General features: G+C 36.0%; 1 protein-coding gene across 1 annotated transcript in view; it reads right to left on the bottom strand.

Annotated features, from left to right (window-relative positions):
- Positions 1–20,136, bottom strand: part of IPO5 (importin 5) — a 44,193-nt gene that overhangs the window by 17,700 nt on the left and 6,357 nt on the right. The window contains exons 3-13 of the mRNA XM_019625908.1: positions 17,571–17,763; positions 12,897–12,999; positions 11,720–11,816; positions 11,402–11,506; positions 9,289–9,411; positions 9,083–9,203; positions 7,332–7,419; positions 5,529–5,635; positions 574–698; positions 392–481; positions 127–300 (exon numbers count right to left, since the gene is read on the bottom strand). Coding sequence (XP_019481453.1) covers positions 127–300; positions 392–481; positions 574–698; positions 5,529–5,635; positions 7,332–7,419; positions 9,083–9,203; positions 9,289–9,411; positions 11,402–11,506; positions 11,720–11,816; positions 12,897–12,999; positions 17,571–17,763 — 1,326 coding nt within the window. The remainder of the gene's footprint in view (positions 1–126; positions 301–391; positions 482–573; positions 699–5,528; positions 5,636–7,331; positions 7,420–9,082; positions 9,204–9,288; positions 9,412–11,401; positions 11,507–11,719; positions 11,817–12,896; positions 13,000–17,570; positions 17,764–20,136) is intronic.

The raw sequence follows: 20,136 nt of genomic DNA, 5'->3' as shown, positions 1-20,136 counted from the left end.
ACTTGGCCGGCCCCTAACTGTCTATTCTTTACAGCCATGCTGAAAAGTCACTTTCTCCAGGGGTCTTAGCCATAAAATTAACCTAAATTAATCTCAAATAGAAGGCTTGAAGATCTTAAAACTTACCTCTTGGAGTTTAAGTACCATGATGGAATGCAGATGTTTCACCAGATTATCTAAATATGGAATAAGCAGCGATTTGGGACAGTCCTCAGTGAAGTTAATGAGAGCAGCAGCGGCATGGGCCTGCACGCGTTGGTTGCCCTGGTCTTCCATGGTCTGCAGCAGCGCTGCAATCACCTGTGAAATAAAATCAGACAGAAGTATACATGCTGAAATGCCACCCTTCTTCTTTAAGTTTGATTCAAATGTTTGAGAACTTCATACTTACCTTCTCGTGGAATTTCTTTTGGAAACCAGGTGCAAAATCTGTGGCCATCTGTCCCACAGCATTACAGGCTGCATACCTTACTCTTGGATGCTGGAATATGTTCCTTTGTATTAGTAAAGGCTTTCTATTTCCCATGAGAAACTATGGTAATAATTATGAATCAAGCATTTATTGGTACTTACAGGATCCTGAAGAAAAAGCAAAACAAAATTTACTATCTCATTTAGAATTCCTTCCATTTGCTGGTGGCATCCTTCACCAATGGCAGATAAGGCCATTAATCCTGCATGCCGATATTTCCAGTCAGCTATGGAGAAGAATTACAAATGAAAGAACAACAATGAGACACTGTCATTCTGGTGGAAGTATAAAAAAGTTCTTCTTAACTTGAAAAGAATAACAAAGTATTTTTATTTATTAATTAGAAAAGTGAACAGAAAAAGTACCTGATTGGATTATTTCATTGTGATAGTGGTTGTGTCAACACAAACATTTCTATTAAGTTAAAAGGCAATATGGAAGCAAAGAGCTTCTGAGTATTTAAATCAACTACTTAAAATAAAAGACTTTCCCTCTAATATTTTACTATAAGCAATAAATATCTGGATTTTCTATGTCACACACTGCTGTTTATTGAATATAGATTTACTGATTTCCATGGTCATATTTCCTTAAAAAGAAAAAAGGCCGAAATAAGATGCTGCTTTAAAATTTTTTTAATTTAATAATACATTAAGTGAATATGGATGAACCATATTTGTATTCTAATAGCAGAAAATTAGCTAAACAATGTTTATTTTACTGGACTTCATAACCTGTTCTAATATATAATTTCACTGACTCTCATTTCTAAATATTTACATTTACTATATTATTGATCCCTTTAGGCTACTTCAAATTCCATGTGGAACAAAGCAAGATATACATAAATATATACAGCTAGGATCTGTATATAGCAATAGTTCTCAAAGTGGGGCCCAAGAACCCTCTGATTTCCTGAGTTTCTTTCGGGAAGTCCACAAGGTCAAAATTTTTCTCCTAATAATATTATTCTTTCACTCTCATTTTGAGAGTATAGTGAAATAGTCCAGGGATTACAACATCGGTAAAATCCTAAGAGACTGTATACAGAAGTAGATAAAAGGATTCAAAAAAAAAAAAAATGAAAGGATTCAGCTAAGATATTTACCAAATTGCAAAAACAGACACTCTTCTAATATTTTTTGTTTTGTAAAAGTCATTCTTCACAAAAAATGTGATTTCTGGGGGGCTGGCCGAGTGGCGCATTGGTTAAGAGCTGGCTTGGGACTCCAGCTCTGAGCAGCAGGACCCTGGTTTGGATCCCACATGGGGGCCAATGACACTGCTCTATACAGCTAAGATGGTGAACAACAGCTCGACCTGGAGCTGGGCTGCCGTGAGTCACCAGCGATGGCATAGGCTGTAGCCCCTGCTGCAGTGGGCTGCCATAAGCTACCGTGTGTGGCTGGCAGCCAGCGTGAGCGGCCAGCAGCCCGTGTGAGCTGCCAAGAGCCACCGTGAGTGGCCGTCCAGAGGCCGGTGACCTATCTGCCTCATCCGGGAAGAGCGCAATGATAATACCAACATAGGCCAGTGAAGCAACGTCCTCCACAACTAGACTGAAGAACAAAACGATAGCAACTTGTCTGTTCCCCTTCCCCCAATTCCCCAGCGTTGTTCCCTCCCCCAATTCCCCAATAAAATCTTTAAAAAAAAAAGAAAAAAAAAGTGATTTCTGTTAACATGTACTAGGTTTCTTGTTATTTTTAAATATGTTTTAATTTCTACTAAACATTGAAATCACCCACATAAACAAAAGCAGTCTGGAATCCTCGGTAATTTTTTATAGAGTATAAAAGGTCCTGAGAATGGAAAGTTTGAAAATTGCTGGCATAAGGGTTATGCAAGTTGTAGATAATCCTGAATTTATATCATATTTAATTTTTCACTTTGGGGAGCCCGAAACCCATGTAAAGATAAACTCTGTTGTAAGTAATTCAACTATCAAAATTTTCTGAAAAATTGTAGATGCTGATGTTAAGTATGAAAACTATTGGGTTGTCGAAAAAGTCATGACGTATTTTGTCTATGTTTTTCAAAGGTCATTTATTTATATAAAGAACAAAGATCTCTCAATGATATATTGCCCATTTTGTTTGATAACCTTTTGCCATCTTTCAGTGAGCTTCATAATTTCTCGTTCATAGAAGGACCTGTCTTTATTTGCGAAAAACTGAACAAGGTGCTGATTTACAGCCTCATCTGAATTGAACGTTATACCACGCAAGATTTGAAGACAGCGAAACAAGTGGAAGTCTGACGGTGCAAGGTCAGGCGAGTATGGCGGGTGTGGCAACACATCCCCATTCAAGCTCCAATAATTTCTGACGGGTGATCAAACTTGTGTGTGGTCTCGCATTGTTGCGATGGAACACAACTCCTTTACGATTAACAAGCTCTGGACATTTCTGGAAGATGGATTCGTTCACACTGTCCAACTGCTGACAGTAACATTCGAATTGTTTGATTCCTTGGCAGGAGCTCGAAAAACACATCTTTAAAATCCCAACACCCTGAGAGCATAACCTTCCTCTGATGAATGTCTGCTTTCGATGTAATTTGAGGCAAATCATCACGTCAGGACCAGATCGTTTGCGCACCACATTGTTATAAACAATCCACTTCTCATCACCAGTTATCAGTCGCTTCGAAAAAGTATTGTTTTCCTCACGTTTAATGAGCATATTGCAAATGTTTATTATACGTGCCATCAAATGAACTTCTTTGAACTCATGAGGAACCCAAACATTGAGCTTGCTTTCGTATCCTAGCTTCTTCAGGTGGTTGTGAACACGTGAATGATGGATGTTCAATGTTTCTCCAATCTTCTCGTGTCGTATAATGTGGATTTGACTCGATCAATGCCTTTATTTTGTCATCATCAACCTTGGTGGGCCTCCCTGACTGAGCAGCATCGTTGAGATAAAAATCACCAGCATGGAATTTCGTGAACCATCGTTGGCACTGATGTTCTTGTAGAGCACTGTCACCGTAAACTTTATGCAACTTTTCACAAGCTTCACGCGCATTCTTCCCTTTATGGAAGTAAAACAGTAAAATATGGCAAAAATGCACAGTTTGGTATTCCATCTTCAAATTGTTGTCAAATCTCTAAAACTCAACCAAATCGCTCAACTATTTTTCAAAATGAAGCTAGAACTGTCAGCTGTCAAATGACACAGCAATAACAGAGATGTGAATGATGCTAGTACTTCCAAAAATGAACTAGTGCCATCTGTCGCAAACATGTCATGACTTTTCCGACAACCCAATATATTACCACTTATAATAACATTATTTTATATGTTTTAAATGTGTTTACTCAGTATTAAGCCAACATTTCTCAATTGAGGATTAGTAATCCTAGGAAACCAATATATCAATATCTGATACTAATCTTTGCATAATCGATTTACTAATTTAAAGAAGAAACACAATAAATATTTATTGAAGGATGTCTATGTTTGGTTCAGAGATGTGCCTCATATATTCTCAATGTGCAGAGCTCCTGAAAGAATGAAAAACAATAAAACTAAAAAAAAAAAGCGTGGCATAAGTTACTAAGAAATGTGCATCGTTCACAATTGTTAAAGCACTTTTCACATATACTAAATACATCTTTGGTTCCTAACCCCAATCCTGGGTTTGAGGCAAGTATTCTTTTCTTACTTTACAACAAGAAAACAAAGGTGCAAAAGACTTGCTCAAATTCATATATTTTGCAGTAACAAATTCATATATTTTGCAGTAACAAATATTGCCATACATGTAAAGCCCTCTGCACTAGCTAGTAAATTGTAGGAAAAGATTAAAATCAATTTCTTTATAAGTCACAAAATCACATCCACAATAAATCTATTTGAGTAGTGTGAATCAATGGAGGAGAAACACTGATAGCTGGATGACCTTGTGCAATCTTAACATTTCTAGGCTTTACTTTATCTTAAAAATAGAAAAGCTAGATTCTTTCTAGCAGCTGTTATAGGTTGAATAATCTGTGATGCTAACTATCCCTATCCCTTTGTTAAAAAAACCAGAAAGAAAAACCCTAAAAAAATTTAGAGGCTTAAAAAAAGGGGAAAAACTATTATTTAAGACCCAGATGTAAAATCACATCAGCTAGGTAGAGCTTAAGGGCTAGAGTTCTTAATAATCCACCTTCATTTGAAGTTGGTATTGTTATTCTGCTTAACTACTTTAGACCCTCAAGTCTATCTCTTGTCAAGTACTCTGTAAATAAATATTCATATAAGCAAGCCAGGATTTCTGTAGGTGTGTATGCAGAATTACCATTTCTAATCAACAAAAATTATTAACATTTAATGGGTAAAGAGTGTAATGCTATGAGCTGTTAAATGAGGGAGGCTATTATGTGGTGAGATGATGTACTGTGGAGCAAAAGCTCTTAAGTATGGTGTGTCTGTATGGTATATTCCCATTCTGGAGAAACCTCTGCATATGTGCATAAATAAAGTCAGAGAAAAAGGCTTGCGGGGAATGGGGGAAGGCACATAAAACAGACTCAGGGAACTGTTAACAGTGGCCAACTCTGAATCTAAGGTAAAGGGCTTTTAATTTACAGATTTCTGTATTTGATTTTTTAAAAAAAAATTAAGCATGTTAACTTTGTAATTAAAAAGACAAAAAATGTGTACAACAAAAATTTTTGGTATTGATATAAATTATAAAAGGCTGACAAATGACCAAATATTTGCTGGGAAAATAATAGAAATATATAAAAACGTGGCTTCACTTCTGGATATACTAGATAATTTTTAAAAAATAAAAGATACTGGGTGAATATTACATAAATAAAATATGCTAAAATTTCATAAACACTCAAATAATAATGGTTATTTAAATTTAAATCTAGATGTTTCTGGCTAGGGAGAAAATCTGTAAATTTTCCTTAGACTTTATAATGTAAAACTTAGGTTAAACAGAATATAAAATGGCAAAGATTAATTTTTAGACAGTATAAGCACTCATTTGAGTTTCAGATTTAGAAAGTCACATTCCACTAATCTATCTAGCATTTGAAAGAGATACAGCTTACGATTTTGAAGCATCTGCATAATGTGTTCCTTGATCATCGGCAGAACAAGCTTTCCACCAAGTCCACAAGCCATTCGGTCTAAAGCACTCTCGCCAGCAACTGCATTGCTGCACACAAACAAAATTTAACGTCTTCAACACATTCAAAATACACAAGAATGGTACACTATAGATATTTCTAAACATGTTATTAAACTAGGGCTAAAAAAGAATTAATTCAGTCTTTGAAACGCCATGTAGTAAGTTGTGGGTTAAAAACCCTCGAGTTGGGTGGGGGGGGGCAAAAAAATATATAATTCCATTATAATTTAAAAAGTCCTATGTCTGAATCTTATTTTTCAGGGCTTTTCCCCTTTTTCTCTCTCTCCACCCCTCACAGGCTAAAACTTAGGTTCTGATACTTTCAAGCCTCAGAAATGTGAGCAGAGTGTTGTGTATCTCATTTTCTGGACATATATCCTTCAAACTTATCGATGGACAGAACATAGAAAACTGTATATGATTTACTCCTCACTGTGAGATTCTTTACCTTTAAAGGGGTGCAAACTGTGTTGCCAAAATTATGTATATTTGAAAATCAATTGTAATGTTTTCACTGAAAACTGAAGAAATTTAGGCATAAAAGCCTTTGCACTGTTTTAGAACTCCAAGTTTAGTAGTGAGTTTGTTATGTGCATAATCTTTAACTGTTCTGTGAAGACGAGACTACATATAAAGATAAAACTATGACTGATCTTTAGAACAGGTTCTCAGACTTAAACTGATCTTGAAAATATATTTATGGCTTATTTACTCACAGGTAGAAAATCTTATTCATCTAGCCCAGAAAAAATAGCTTCATAAATCATAAATTTAAGTGCCTTTTACAGGGAAAATTATAGGCCAAGTAGCAGCACATTACCGTAACTAAACCAGGGAAAGGAAACCGGATCTGAGGCCGGTCTTCTCTTCAGCCCTATTAGGTCATTTCCATTGAAGGATTACTTTCATACACTTCAAAACAATAGTAAGGTCAGAAGTCCGCCATTTTTAATAATGGGATTAAGCCTCAAAAACACACCATGTAGTCTATTAAGTCAAATGTCTTTTATTTTGGTAGTTATAGTAGCGTATACTGACTACCAGCCTTTCAGGGGAGTATTTCTAGTTATTTTTAAGAAAGGGAGGTAGTGTAATGCCCTGGGAAGAGTAAGAAAAATGGTACCAAACCCCAGTCTACCACCTGGCTATATAATTTGAACAAACCACTCAACCTTCTCTCCATCCTGTATCAATAATATGATAATATACCTTTAGTACTGAAAGAATCAATTAAAATAATAGAACTCTGAAGTGCTACAAGTCACATACATGTAAGGGGCCATCATCACTACTGGACAGTGACTATAGATTTTGGTTCACTTTTCCAAAAATGTCTGTATTCATGGGGGCCTCCTAAGTCACCACCAAGTAAAAGTCCAGTGTTACTGTCTTCTAGTGTACAAATCTCACCACCACCGTCTTCTCTCTAAAGTTAAATTGCATTGTTTTTGGAAACTACAAAGTTTCACAGGGAATTGTGCTGCAACAACAATTCTAAGTGAACTCTCTATATATATAAAGGCATTTATCACAATAAAGCTTCTTTATACATATTTTATAGGATAACTCAAACTAAAAGCCAAAGTGTCTCATATTCCAAACAAAAGTTTAACTTCAGATTACACAATATAGTGAGAAAGAGATGGGCCTAGTAATCCTAAAGCTCTCACTGCCACCTGCTCATGCTCTATGCTGTCAGTGACCATGCATACAACAGTACTACCTGTCAAAATCATCGTCTTCCAACTCATCTGCGTTTGCCCAGTCCTCGTCCTCTTCCAGGTCAACCATCATTGCTAACATCTGAGGAACTAAAGGAAAGAATCATTTCATACCTCAGCACCATGGCTTTCTTATTTATCAACATCATTATTTACAAGAATTTTAAGCAAAACAAAACAAAACAAAAACCGAAGGATTTACTTTGCCTCTAAGAGGGCGAGACAAAAAAATTATTATAATGCCTGTGCTCCCAACATCTGTTTGTTAAATTTTAACCTTTTTCACACATTTGTTTTAGATCTTATTCTTTTTAAGAAATAACATTAAAAATCAAGCTTCCCAAATCCTATTGCATTCTCTCCCTCACCAGAGGTGAGCAGCATTATAAAATCAATGTTTTCATTCCCAAACTGTTTTATACTTGGAACTACAGATTTCTGTAATCTATATATATATATACACAAAAGAGCACTATTTCATGATTCTATTTTTTATACAATAAATGGTATCGTACTATATATATTCTTTGATATTTCTTCTTAAAACACATTTAAATTACTTCCTAGCATTTCATTATATAAACACTATCCTGTTAATGGACATTTTAGTTGTTTCCAATTTTTTTCTATTACAAAATTTATCTTGATAAGATTTGTATACATATCTCCTTGATAAGAGTGAGCTCAGGGCATGAAACTGCAACAAGTATCTTCAATAGCACTAAAAATCAGTAACCTGCACTCTAGTGGTTGCATCAGCTCGCATTTCTAAGGGAAGTTTCAAAGGAGACCTGTCTTCTTTCACAACAATGTGTGACGTGCCCTGGCTGCTGTAAGAGTCCTCTCCTATCCACAGTCTTCATCAACATTGGATATTGTCAGTTTCTAACAACTTGTATCCCAGAAATACACTTGTTTTTTGTAGTAGTATTCTTTAACTATTTCAGATTCCTCTTTATGAATTTCCTGTTTCTAGCCTTTGTCTAACTTCTAGAAACGAAAACTGTGTACACTGCAACTATTTTCTTCCAGTCTGCAGCTTATCTTTTAATTTCACTTATGGTGTATTTGGTTGGACAAAAAATTGTTTTAGTATTTGCAAACTTAGCAATGTCTGCAACTATGGTTTGTGATTCAGTCTTTAAAAAATCCTTTTCTACTATCAAGCTTTACTTATAAAATGTATCTGTACTATTTAGTTTCTAATTGACCCCAAACTGAATTTTAATAGTTGAGGTTGCGATATTTTTTTCCATAGAAATAACCAGTTGCCCCAACGGCTTTTGATGAATCATCTTTTTTAGTCAGCTTTGTTTCCATATGAGAGGATCTGCTCCCAGACCCTTCTGCTCCATCCTGACCCATTTATCTCACCTGGACCATCAACAATTCTACATCTTTACAGTTGATAAGGCAAGATCTCCACTTGTCAAAATTCTCTTGGCTACTCTAGGCCTTAAGTTCTTCGACATGAATTTTAGAAACAATCTTAGGACCAGCTTTATTGGGATTTTGACTGAAATTATATTGAATTTATGGATTAATTTGAGGAAAATTGATATTTAGTTCTTTCAATCAATATGCTTAGTTCTTTTAGTCACTGCAACTAAGTATGTAGAGATGCATTTCCCCTGATCCATCTGATTTTGAAAGGATATTCATTATATCAACAAATCTGTGAACTCACACAACTCTCAGCAAATTTATCCAATAATTTTTCCACATTAACATAAACTAAAGATCTTTGACTTACTAGTCTGTGCAACAATATTGGTATGTTTTCTTAACATAGCAGCTGCAGTCTCAGAGAGGGTCACAATTACTTCGAGGGCAAGCTGGCGTTGCATATTATTGAGGCTAGTGTCTCCACACAACTATGAAGAAGACATATTTGCATACATTTAGTAGTTTATTCACTGAAAATAAAAAATGGAACATTGATTGAAGTATTTAATTTACCTTTAGACTTAGTTGTAAAGTAGCTTCCAAATGAGGACGCAAATATTTTGGAACAGTATCTGCAATCTCAACAAGGGATTTTAGAACGGAATCATCATTCTGGTAGCACGAGTCATTTACAGCCTAGAAAAGATGAAACAGGAAGAAAAGTCTATGCTCAAGAGTCACTTCATGCTGTCTCATTAGCCAAAACATTAAGAGGCAGACGACAGGGAATTATGAGAGAATTTTTCGCTAAATAATAATTTAGCAATCTACATTATGCAAATATTCTACCTATAGCCACCTTCCTTCCCTCTGTTAATTAGAAACATACAAGGATTTAATTCTAAGTGAAAATGAAAATCTGTGAAACTGTCATAACCACTACACAGAACCTAAGGCTGTCAAGGAATTCTTTTCATAACCAGGAATCCCTTTCCTCTGTCCTTCCTATAGCCATGTCCTCGTCTTTTTCATACATATAGTAAATATTAGATCTTCTGACAAATTTAAAGTGTCCAATATTATCCAGTTAATTTCTCTTTGATTTCATGTTTGGTCACTGTGGTATTTTAGTGTGCATTCTGTAACTACTACTGTCTATTTCAGAGCGACAATTCCTAGATGTTTTGGCTAACTTTTTTTTTTTCTTTTTTTAAATTGGGGAATTGGGGGATGGGAACAGCGCTGGGGAATCGGGGGAAGGGGAACAGACAAGTTGCTATCCTTTTGTTCTTCAGTCTAGTTGTGGAGGACGTTGCTTCACTGGCCCAAGTTGGCACCATCATTGCGCTCTTCCTGGCTGAGGCAGATCAGTCGCCGGCTTCTGGACGGCCGCTCACGCTGGCTGCTGGCCGCTCACGCTGGCTGCTGGCTACACACGGTAGCCCATGGCAACCCACTGCAGCAGGGGCTGCAGCCTACGCCACTGCCGGCGACTCACGGCAGCCCAGCTCCAGGTTGAGCTGTTGTTCAGCATCTTAGCTGTAGAGGGCAGTGTCACTGGCCCTCATATGTGGGATCTGAACGGGGGCCCTCTGGCGTCCCAAGCCAGCTCTTAACCAACGCGCCACTCGGCCGGCCCTTGGCTAACATTTTAACTTACTCTAAATTCAGAGGAAGAAAAATCTGAGATTAGGCTTAGTGAGTAACTTAAGATTTTTAGGTAATAAACTAGTAAAACAATAGAGTGAAAAAGTTAATGTTTTGTTACTGACTTAAACTATGTTTTCAGTTTGATAGCACAGGAAAAGTTTCTACTAAATCCTGTTATAAACTGAATCACGTAGGATATTTTAATCCTAACCTGTAGTACTCTCAACAGGGGTGCTATTTATCCTAGGAGGCATTTTCTTAGATTAGCAAAGCTAGGGGTACTAGAAATCCTGCATCTGTGACACAAATGCTTCCAAGGAACTCACAAGAGTTTTTTATCATGCATCTCACGTGACCATAAACCTAAGATACTTATGAAATTGAAAAAACTCGAATATTTGTTATAAAAAGGGGTTTGAGGTATGATGAGATTGAGACTAACTGCTCTCATTTACCCAACCATATTTTACCTTCTGATTGATTCAAAAGATGTCCTTAAAATAATAACTTATTGAGATCCAACAGTGTGAATTAACCATAAACTATTTACTTTATAATACAAACTGTTATCAGTCCTGTAGCTAAAAGTAAGGACTGCAGTCGAGTATGGGTTTGAATTGTGCACGATTCCCTCACTTACCAACACTGTGACCTTGGGCAAGTTTCTTATCTTTTCCTCCTTAAGTTCTCCTTATGTAAAATGGGCAGTAAATTTCATAGGTTATTTGGTTGATTCAATGGAAATAACCTATGTGGTTATATATTCAGTAAGTATCAACTGCTTGTCATTTGCATTACAGAAAAATTTTGAGACTAACCTAAAATTTTAGGACTACAAATCTATAAAGGTAATAGATGTCAAGTTCAATTAGATATTTTCATGTTTTGTTCACTGCTGTATCCCCATAACCTAGTGCCAGCACACAGTAGACAATGAATATTTATTGAATAAATGAATGCACTAGAGAACTCTGATGTGAATTCAGACTACAGAAAACCAATAAGGATATAATTATCACCTATTTTGTTTTCTTACCTGTAAGAACCCAGGTAACAAGTCTGCAAAATGTTTGAACAGAGTAACATTATGCTCATTTGCAAGTATAAAAGCAGCTGTTGCTCTAGCAGATAATGTTCTGATCTAAAATGAAGAGAATAAAAAAATGTCAAACATGAGTTTTTGATGGATGCAAGTTTAAGATTTCTTACTTGAGACAAAATTTTTCTTTATCAGTAAAATTAGTATTTATATTTTAAAGTATTAAAGTAAAAGACAATCTCCAAATACATAACTTTTGTTTACAAGATAAATGTTATATTAGGTGCTAATATTAATGGAATTAAAATGCTTTACCGATGGATGTTCCTGATCTTGCATACACTGAACTAACATCCGTTTGATGACGTCTAAATAGTGCTGCTGCTGGTTCCCAAAAATTCCAGGAAAATTCCTAAAAAATGATCCAAAGCAGTTTTTAAAAACTACATTATAACTTAGTAAAGCATCAGCTAGCACATCTAATTAAATGTCTGCCTGACTCTAAAGTGTGTATAATCCTGAAGGTTGAACATCATATACCCACCCTCCATGCAAACTCTCTTTTGGGTTTGGAAACATAGTGGGTTAGTATGGGAGTAGAGCTGACCCAGGTACACACTACTCAGCCACCCATCCCAGGCGTATGCTTTTCCTTATTGCGCTGTCTCAGTGCAAAGCTGTCCTAGAGTGCAGGGTGGAACTAGAGCAACCATTGTGTGTCAGATAGTAACTACAGTAACCATGCTTTCTGACAATCTGCTCCTAGCCTTGGTGATCCAGGTAGTTTAAGTTCTGCTCTACTCTAAATTCAGTCAATAAACTGAATGCTTTTATTTAATTCTCTACTCTGGGTTATTGATATAAATAAGATACATCTGACAACAGAAATAGAAAATGGTGTTAATATCAATGCTTATCCTCTTCTGTTGATCAAGGTATATCTTATTGAAAAAAATGTATATGATTTTTAAAAATTATAAACCCAATTATACTTTAAATGCAGAACTGTATAACAGAGTAGAGCAAAAATTTTCTTAATGCAGATAATGATTTAACTCTAAACTTCGACCACTTGCTTGTAAATATACAGGAGTTTATTAAAACAATATATTTTTATGAAGCTTGGTTACAGAAAACAATGGGGATTCACCAGCATCTTCTTTCTCTTCTTCAAGATGCCATTATTAAAGTGGCTTTCTAAGAGGTACATTTAGTACTGTGTCAATCTCCAAATAAAGCAGAAGAAACTGTTCCAGAAAAATTTTCAAAATCATAAAAAAAAGGAAAGAAATAAAATTCTAGAGAACACTTGTATGCAAAAAGAATCATAATATGAAATAAAAAGCTTTGTTCTTTCAGTTTTACTTCCAACACAATACAAAGCTTATCTAAACACATTATTTTAAGTCTAAAAAGTTAAGACTAAAAAATCAAAATGTGTTCTGCTCATTCAATATTAAATTGTTCAAAAAAATTACATCAATGTATATACCAGAAAATGTGAAGGGCAGCTTCTCGCAGTCCCATATTTTGAGAGCTGACTGAATCAAAAAGGAACTTCAAACCTTCAGGCCATTGGTTGTTGCCATCCTCATCTAAAAGTAAAGAAATCCAGGCATAAAGTGTAAGTCAAATTTTTTTAAAAATTAAGGGTGAATCTTTTTATTGCATAAGCCTCAATCAGAATATACAGTAGTGGGAAATGTCACTTGCCCTATAGTTAAAAAAAATTGCAATACAATTAGGTCTTTTAACCATGAAAATGACATTATAATCTTGTAAAAAGCAACTGTGTACAGTTGCTACATAAGCACAAACATAAGTAGTAGTCATTTCTGGGTTACATAAGCACAAACATAAGTAGTAGTCATTTCTGGGAGTGGGATTTGGAGAAAAGCAGCATTTTGACTATTTTGGTTGAATCTTTTACATTATTGCTATTAAAGAGTTTAAAAAGTAGACAAAGCTAATACATGGTAATAAGGTCTTGAAACCAAAATAATAATTATTTTTAAACAGAACATTTGGGAGTGGGAATCCTAGGACCCAGAGCAGTGCTCATGCTTTGTAGTTTTAAGTGAACATTTCCCCTATACTTCCTAAAATTTTCTGAAATGACAAGTGTGTACTACTTAGCTGACATTAAAAAAAAATACCTTGGGCCGGTCAAGTGGCTCAGTTGGTTAAGAGCGCACGAGTTCTGAGCAGCAGGTTCACCGGTTCAATTCCCACATGGGCCAGTGAGCTGCCGCTTAGCTGTCAACAGGTGGCAGGATGGCTCAGCTGGTGAGAGCATGTGCTACTAGCAACAAGGTTGCTGGTTCAACTCTGGCTGGGGATGGTGGGCATAGTCCACCCGCAACTAAGACTGAACACAGCACCTTGAGCTGAGCAGCCGTGAGCTGCTGATGGGCGGCCGGATGGTGACTGGACTTGGTGCCGAGCTAGCTATGCCCTCTACAACCAAGGCTGAAGGACAACAACTTGGCTGTTTCCCTTCCCCAACTCCCCAATAAAATTAAAAAAAAAAAATACCCTTTATCTGTCTCTTCAACATAAAAATGATGCTTTAAGGGGAAAAATACTGCTTAAAAAAAAAAAAAACTATGGAGAGAGCACCTGTTTCTATTTTGCAAATATTTCTATTATTAAGTAATTTTGAGTTAAAAATAATATTATGTATAAAAACTCATATCTGGGAGCCGGCAGAGTGGCTCAGTTGGTTAAGAGCTCGCTCAAGAGTGTGAATTCTGAGCAACAGCGGTTCAAGTCCCGACCCGAGCTGAGCAGCCGCTGAGCTGCCAACAGGTGGCAGGATGGCTCAGCTTGAAAAAAAACAACATATCTGCACACTTAAAATTTTGAAAATAGAATTTTCTAAGCTATTTAAATAATTAAAACTTAAAGAGTTTCAGTGGGTTTTGAACTTTGCAGGTTAAAGAATTAGTGTCATGACTTATTAAGCACAACCAACAATACCTCCCATTTAGTCCTTCTTTACCTTAGTGAGGTATCCTTTTCAATCTTTAAAAATGCCACCTAAATGAACTAAGTTTAAAATCACACTTATGAGTCTGTCAAAAAATAATGAAGGATATTTAATTACATTGTTAATACTTTTGGTGTGATCAAAAAGTTTTGACGGTTGATAAAATGCTTTAGATGTTTTTTTTTTTTTATCTCATCCTTTAAAAGTATTTTTTGGGGAAGTCCTAGCCACAGCAATCAGACAAGAAAAAGAAATAAAAGGCATCCAAATTGGAAAGGAAGAAGTAAAACTGTTATTATTTGCAGATGACATGATACTATATATACAGAATCCTAAAGATTCCACCAAAAAACTATTAGAAATGATAAATGAATTCAGTAAAGTAGCAAGACATTAATGAACAGAAAGAGAAATTAAGAAAACAATCCCATTTATAATTGTATAAAAAAAATAAAATAAAATAAAACCCAAAAAACCCACATAGGATTAAATCTAACCAAGGAGGTAAATACCTGTATTGGGAAAATTAAAAGACACTGAAGAAACTGAAGATACAAATAAAGGGAAGCATATACTGTGCTCTTGGATAGGAAGAATAAACATTGTTAAAATGTTCATACTACGCAAAGCAATAAATAGATTCAAGGCAATCCCTATCAAAATACCAACGGCATTTTTCATAGAACTAGAACAAATAATCCTAAAACTTATATGGAACCACAGAAGACTCCAAATAGCCACAGCAACCTTGAGAAAGAACAAGTTGCAGATATCACACTACTTGATATCAAACTATACTACAAGGCTATCATAATCAAAACAGCACGGTACTGGCATCAAACCAGACACAGACCAATGGAACAGTATAGAGAACCCAGAAATAAATCCATGCCAATTAATCTATGACAAAGGAGGGAAGACTATACAATGGGGTAAAGACAGTCTCTTCAATAAATGGTGCTGGGAAAACTGGACATGCAAAAAAGTGAAACACCTTCTTACACCATATACAAGAACTCAAAATGGATTAAAGACTTAAATGTAACACCTGGAATCATAAAATTCCTAGAAGAAAACAAAGGCAGTAAACTCTCTGACACTGCTTAGTAATACTTTTTCTGATGTAGCTCCTTGGGCAAGGGAAACAAAAGAAAAAATAAAAGGGAGCTATATCAAAATGAATGGTTTGTGCACAGTAAAGGAAATCATCTACAAAACAAAAAGACAACCTACTGAAGATACTTGCCAATGATACATCCAATAAAAAGTAAATATCCAAATATTAACTCGATAGGAACTCATACAACTTAACACCAAAAAATCAAACAATCCAATTAAAATATGGGCAGAAGACCTGAATAGACATTTCTGTGAAGAGGACATATAGGTGACCAATAGACATATGAAAAGATGCTCAACATCAATAATCATCAGAGAAATGCAAATCAAAACCACAATGAGATATCACCTCACACCTGTCAGAACGGCCATCATCAATAAATCAACAAACAAGTGTTGGTGAGGATGTGGAGCAAAGGGAACTCCTGTACTGTTGGTGGGAATGTAAACTGGTGCAGCCACTGTGGAAAAATGGAGGTTCCTCAAAATATTAAAAATAGAACTACTTTATGACCCAGTAAACCAACTTCTGGGTATTTACCTGAAGAAATTCAAAACACTAATTTGAAAAGGCAGATGCTTCCCTATGTTTATTGCAGTGTTATTTACAATAGCCAAAATAGGGAAGCAACCTAAGTACCCATCAATAGACAACTGGATAAAGATGTGCTACATATGGACAACAGCCTATTTTCTGGCCATAAAAAAGAATGAAATCTCAGAGCAGCTGGGTGGCTCAGGTTGGTTACAGCGCACACCCTGAACAACAAGGTTGCCTGTTTGACTCCCACAAGGGATGGTGGGCTATGCCCACCCGCAACTAAGATTGAACAAGGCACCTTGAGCTGAGCGGCCATGAGCTGACAACTGGCAGCCAGATGGCGACTGGACTTGGAGCTGAGCTAGCTGCGTCCTCCACAACTAAGACTGAAGGACAACAACTTGGCTGTTTCCCTTCCCTAATTCCCCAACACTGTTCCCTGTCCCCAATTCCCCAATAAAATCTTTAAAAAACAAACAAACAAAAAGAACTACAAATTGGTAGTTATAAAGTAGTCACAGGGATATAAAGTACATAAAGTACAGCATAGAGGATATAGTCAATAAAATTGAATAACCATGTATGGTGCCAGGTGGGTATTGGACTTATTGGGGGAAATCACTTCGTAAATTATGTAAATGTCTAACCACTAAGCTATACGCCTGAAACAAATATAAAACTGAATATCAGCTGTAATTGAAAAACAAAATTATCTAAAAAATTTTTTTTTTAAATTTGGGGTATTTTATAATGTACATAGCATAATAGTATAATAGCACATGCATATAATTTATAAATACACAAATATGATAGCAAAAGTATCTGGATTCCACTGACTTCTACTTCTACTGACAAGTAAGTTGTAAGTTAGACTGCTTTCAAAACTTCACAGATTAAGGAGGAAATGAAACTGACAATATTGCATGCAAACTACAAAATTAATTCTCCACATGAATGTTTTAAAGACCAATGGAAGGAAGTATTATGACTGCATGTCACAAATATCTGAAATTTTTGGCTCTAAATGCAGAATCTATAATCATTCTCATTTCAAGCAAAATAAATGGCCCTCAGGTACTCGCAAATCATCCTGTAAAGATTCACTTAAAAAAAAAAAAAGATATTCAATTGACCCTTGAACAATATGGGTGTTAAAGGTGCCCACCCCCAACACAACTGAAAACCTGCATATAACTTATGGACTCCCCAAATACTTAATTTGTCTCCTGATATCCATGAGGGAGATTGATTCTAGGACCCCTCCCGGATAACAAAATCCACAGATGCTCAAGTCCACTATATAAAATGGTGCAGAACAATGCATACGGTAAACACTCTTGCATCCACAGACTCCCAAGCACGGATCGAAAAGTACAAGTATTTATTGAAAAAAAACAAAAACCTATGCGTGGACCTGCACAATTCAAACCCATAATTGTTCAAGGGGCAACTTGAACAATATAGAAGAAAATTCATTTTCTTCAATAGCATAATAATAAATGTATTTGTATACACACCTATTAAATTCCTGGCGAGCTCTGCGGCAATATCACAAATTTTTTTCCTCATGCTAGACTGTGTTTCCATTTGAATAATCATTAGTAGTTCACTCTTGATGGCAGTCTGGACATCAGAAGGAAGAGTTGGGTAGACTTCATCAAATGCAGAGGACAAAAGGCGTCTTAGGAGAACAGCAGCCATTTGTCTAGCCTAAAATTGATAATTGTTAATAACTTGGTCTTACTAGAAAGAAAATTCCAACAACCTAGATTCACTTAGTCATTGATGTATTTCACTGCTCTATTTTTACAACTCATTACAAAATCATTTTGATATTTCTAAAAAATAGGTAAAATACATAAAACTATTTCTAACCACATTAGTCTACTGTACAGAAAATGCCACCCAAAAACTATTTTTGTTTATAGCTGAAGAAAAGCTCAAAACGTATTAGATCTCAAATAGAAACACATATCATAGCAATGATAAACCTGTCTTTAATTCCTATTCTAAATACAGTCTTTGGAGAAAAACAAATCTTAACAGAAACTGCAAACCCTAAAATGCTCTTTTCTTGCTTCTCCATTTGGCTCTCATTCTAATATATGAAGCGCCTTTCCTAACTAAGGTTATGCTCCCAGCCTAGCTTCTCTTGCTATAATACTGTCCCTTTCATCAACCTCTCAGATAAAATGCTATCAAATCCATTTACCTTTATGCTTCATTCATGCAAACAAACAATTCAAGTTCTCAACACCTAACAAGTGCTAATCAATCTCAATGTGTATATATTTACCCCATTTTCTAATCTGTAGAATACATGTAAGTTTGGCATTTTCTGTGTAATATTCCTTCAGATTATTAAAAGAAAAATCAAGACAAATGTCTTTCTAAAATTTCATCATATTAAACTCAATTATTCATTTTCTTTTTCTTTTCTGGGCTGAAGCTATTCATTATCACTATAATTAGAGACTGTGACCAACAAAAAAAAAGAATTAAGCTATACAAATAAAACTTGCCAATTTTGTTTCCTTTTACTTTTCACTAAGAAATCTTTTTATCTGAACTTTTGGCAAATAGCAAACTTAATAAAAAATGTATGCTCTAGAAAGAATTGAAAGTGGTTAAAATGCCCATAAAAGTGGTTGAAATTTGTCTAATTTTTCTCACACACTGAAAACTATGAAGCCACGATCAAGATGCTGAGGCTAGTTCACAATCATCTAATTCTGAAATCAATCGAGATTTACGTAGGGGTCAATATAGGTCTTTAAAAATAAAATTCAATAATATTCATATTCTTAGCTCTAAAATTTGTTTCATAGTTAATGTGCATCAATCTTCAAGAATTAAAATAGAAGGGGCCAGCCAAGTGGCTCAGTTGGTTAAGAGCTTGCTCAAGAGAGCGAGGTCTGAGCAATAGGGTTGCCGGTTCGATTCCCACATAAGCCAGTGAGCTGCGCCCGAGCTGAGCTGCTGATGAACTGAAAACAGGTGGCAGGATGGCTCAGCTGGTGAGAGCACGTGCTCCTAAGAAAGTTGCCTGTTCAAGATGGTGGGCTATGCCCACCGCGACTAGACTGAACTCGGCACCTTGAGCTTAGCTGCCGCCTGGGTGGCTCAGGAGGTAGAGCACGAGCTCTTAACAACAAGGCTGCCGATTTGATTCCCGCATGGGATGGTAGCTACGCCCACCCACAACTAAGACTGAACTTGGCACCTTGAGCTGAGCTGCCACCCGGGTGGCTCAGTGGACAGAGCATGAGCTCTTAACAACAAGGCTGCTGGTTTGACTCCTGCATGGGATGGTGGCTACACCCACCCACCACTAATTGAACATAGCACATTGAGCTGAGTGGCTGGACTGAACTTGGAGCTGAGCTTGCTACACCCTCCACAACTAAGACTGAAGGACAACAACTTGACTGTGCCCCTCCCCCAATTCTCCAACACTGTTCCCCCTCCCCCAAATCCCTAATAAAATCTTTAAAACATTTTTTTTCAAAAAAAAAAATTAAAATAGCCAACTTTGTAGATTTAAGTTACCTTACGTACGAATGTTTGTTCTTCATATTTGACATTAATTTTGAATTGAAAAAATACATTACAAAGGTGAAGAAGCATCTTGCCATGTTTAAAAAAAACACATGGGCCGGCTGAGTGGCTCAGTTGGTTAAGAGCTCGCTCAAAGGTTTGAGCTCTGAGCAACAGCGGTTTGAGTCCGGCCTGAGCTGAGCTGCCGCTGAGCTGCCAACAGGCGACAGGATGGCTCAGCTAAAAAAAAAAAACCAAAAACACAAAAAAACAAAAAAAACAGAGGACACGTTTATACTGTTTTCTAAATGTTTTCAGAGAACATTAAGTCGCCAATTTAAAGTCAGGTTTAAACTACGCAGAAGTTTAGTGTGACTTCATTTCCATCATGTGTTAACATAAGCATTTTACATTTAGTGTGACAGCAAAGAAGTCTTAACTTTACAAATTCTAAGTTCAATGTTTCATAGGTGGGGTATGTTTTCCAGACTTAGGTAGCCTTTTCCAAAATAAACAGGATATTCAATTAAGATTATATATATATAT

Source organism: Hipposideros armiger, unplaced genomic scaffold (assembly GCF_001890085.2).
Source record: "Hipposideros armiger isolate ML-2016 unplaced genomic scaffold, ASM189008v1 scaffold_643, whole genome shotgun sequence".
NCBI classification, from domain to species: Eukaryota; Metazoa; Chordata; class Mammalia; order Chiroptera; family Hipposideridae; genus Hipposideros; species Hipposideros armiger.
This window is presented reverse-complemented; position numbering and strand designations above follow the sequence as displayed.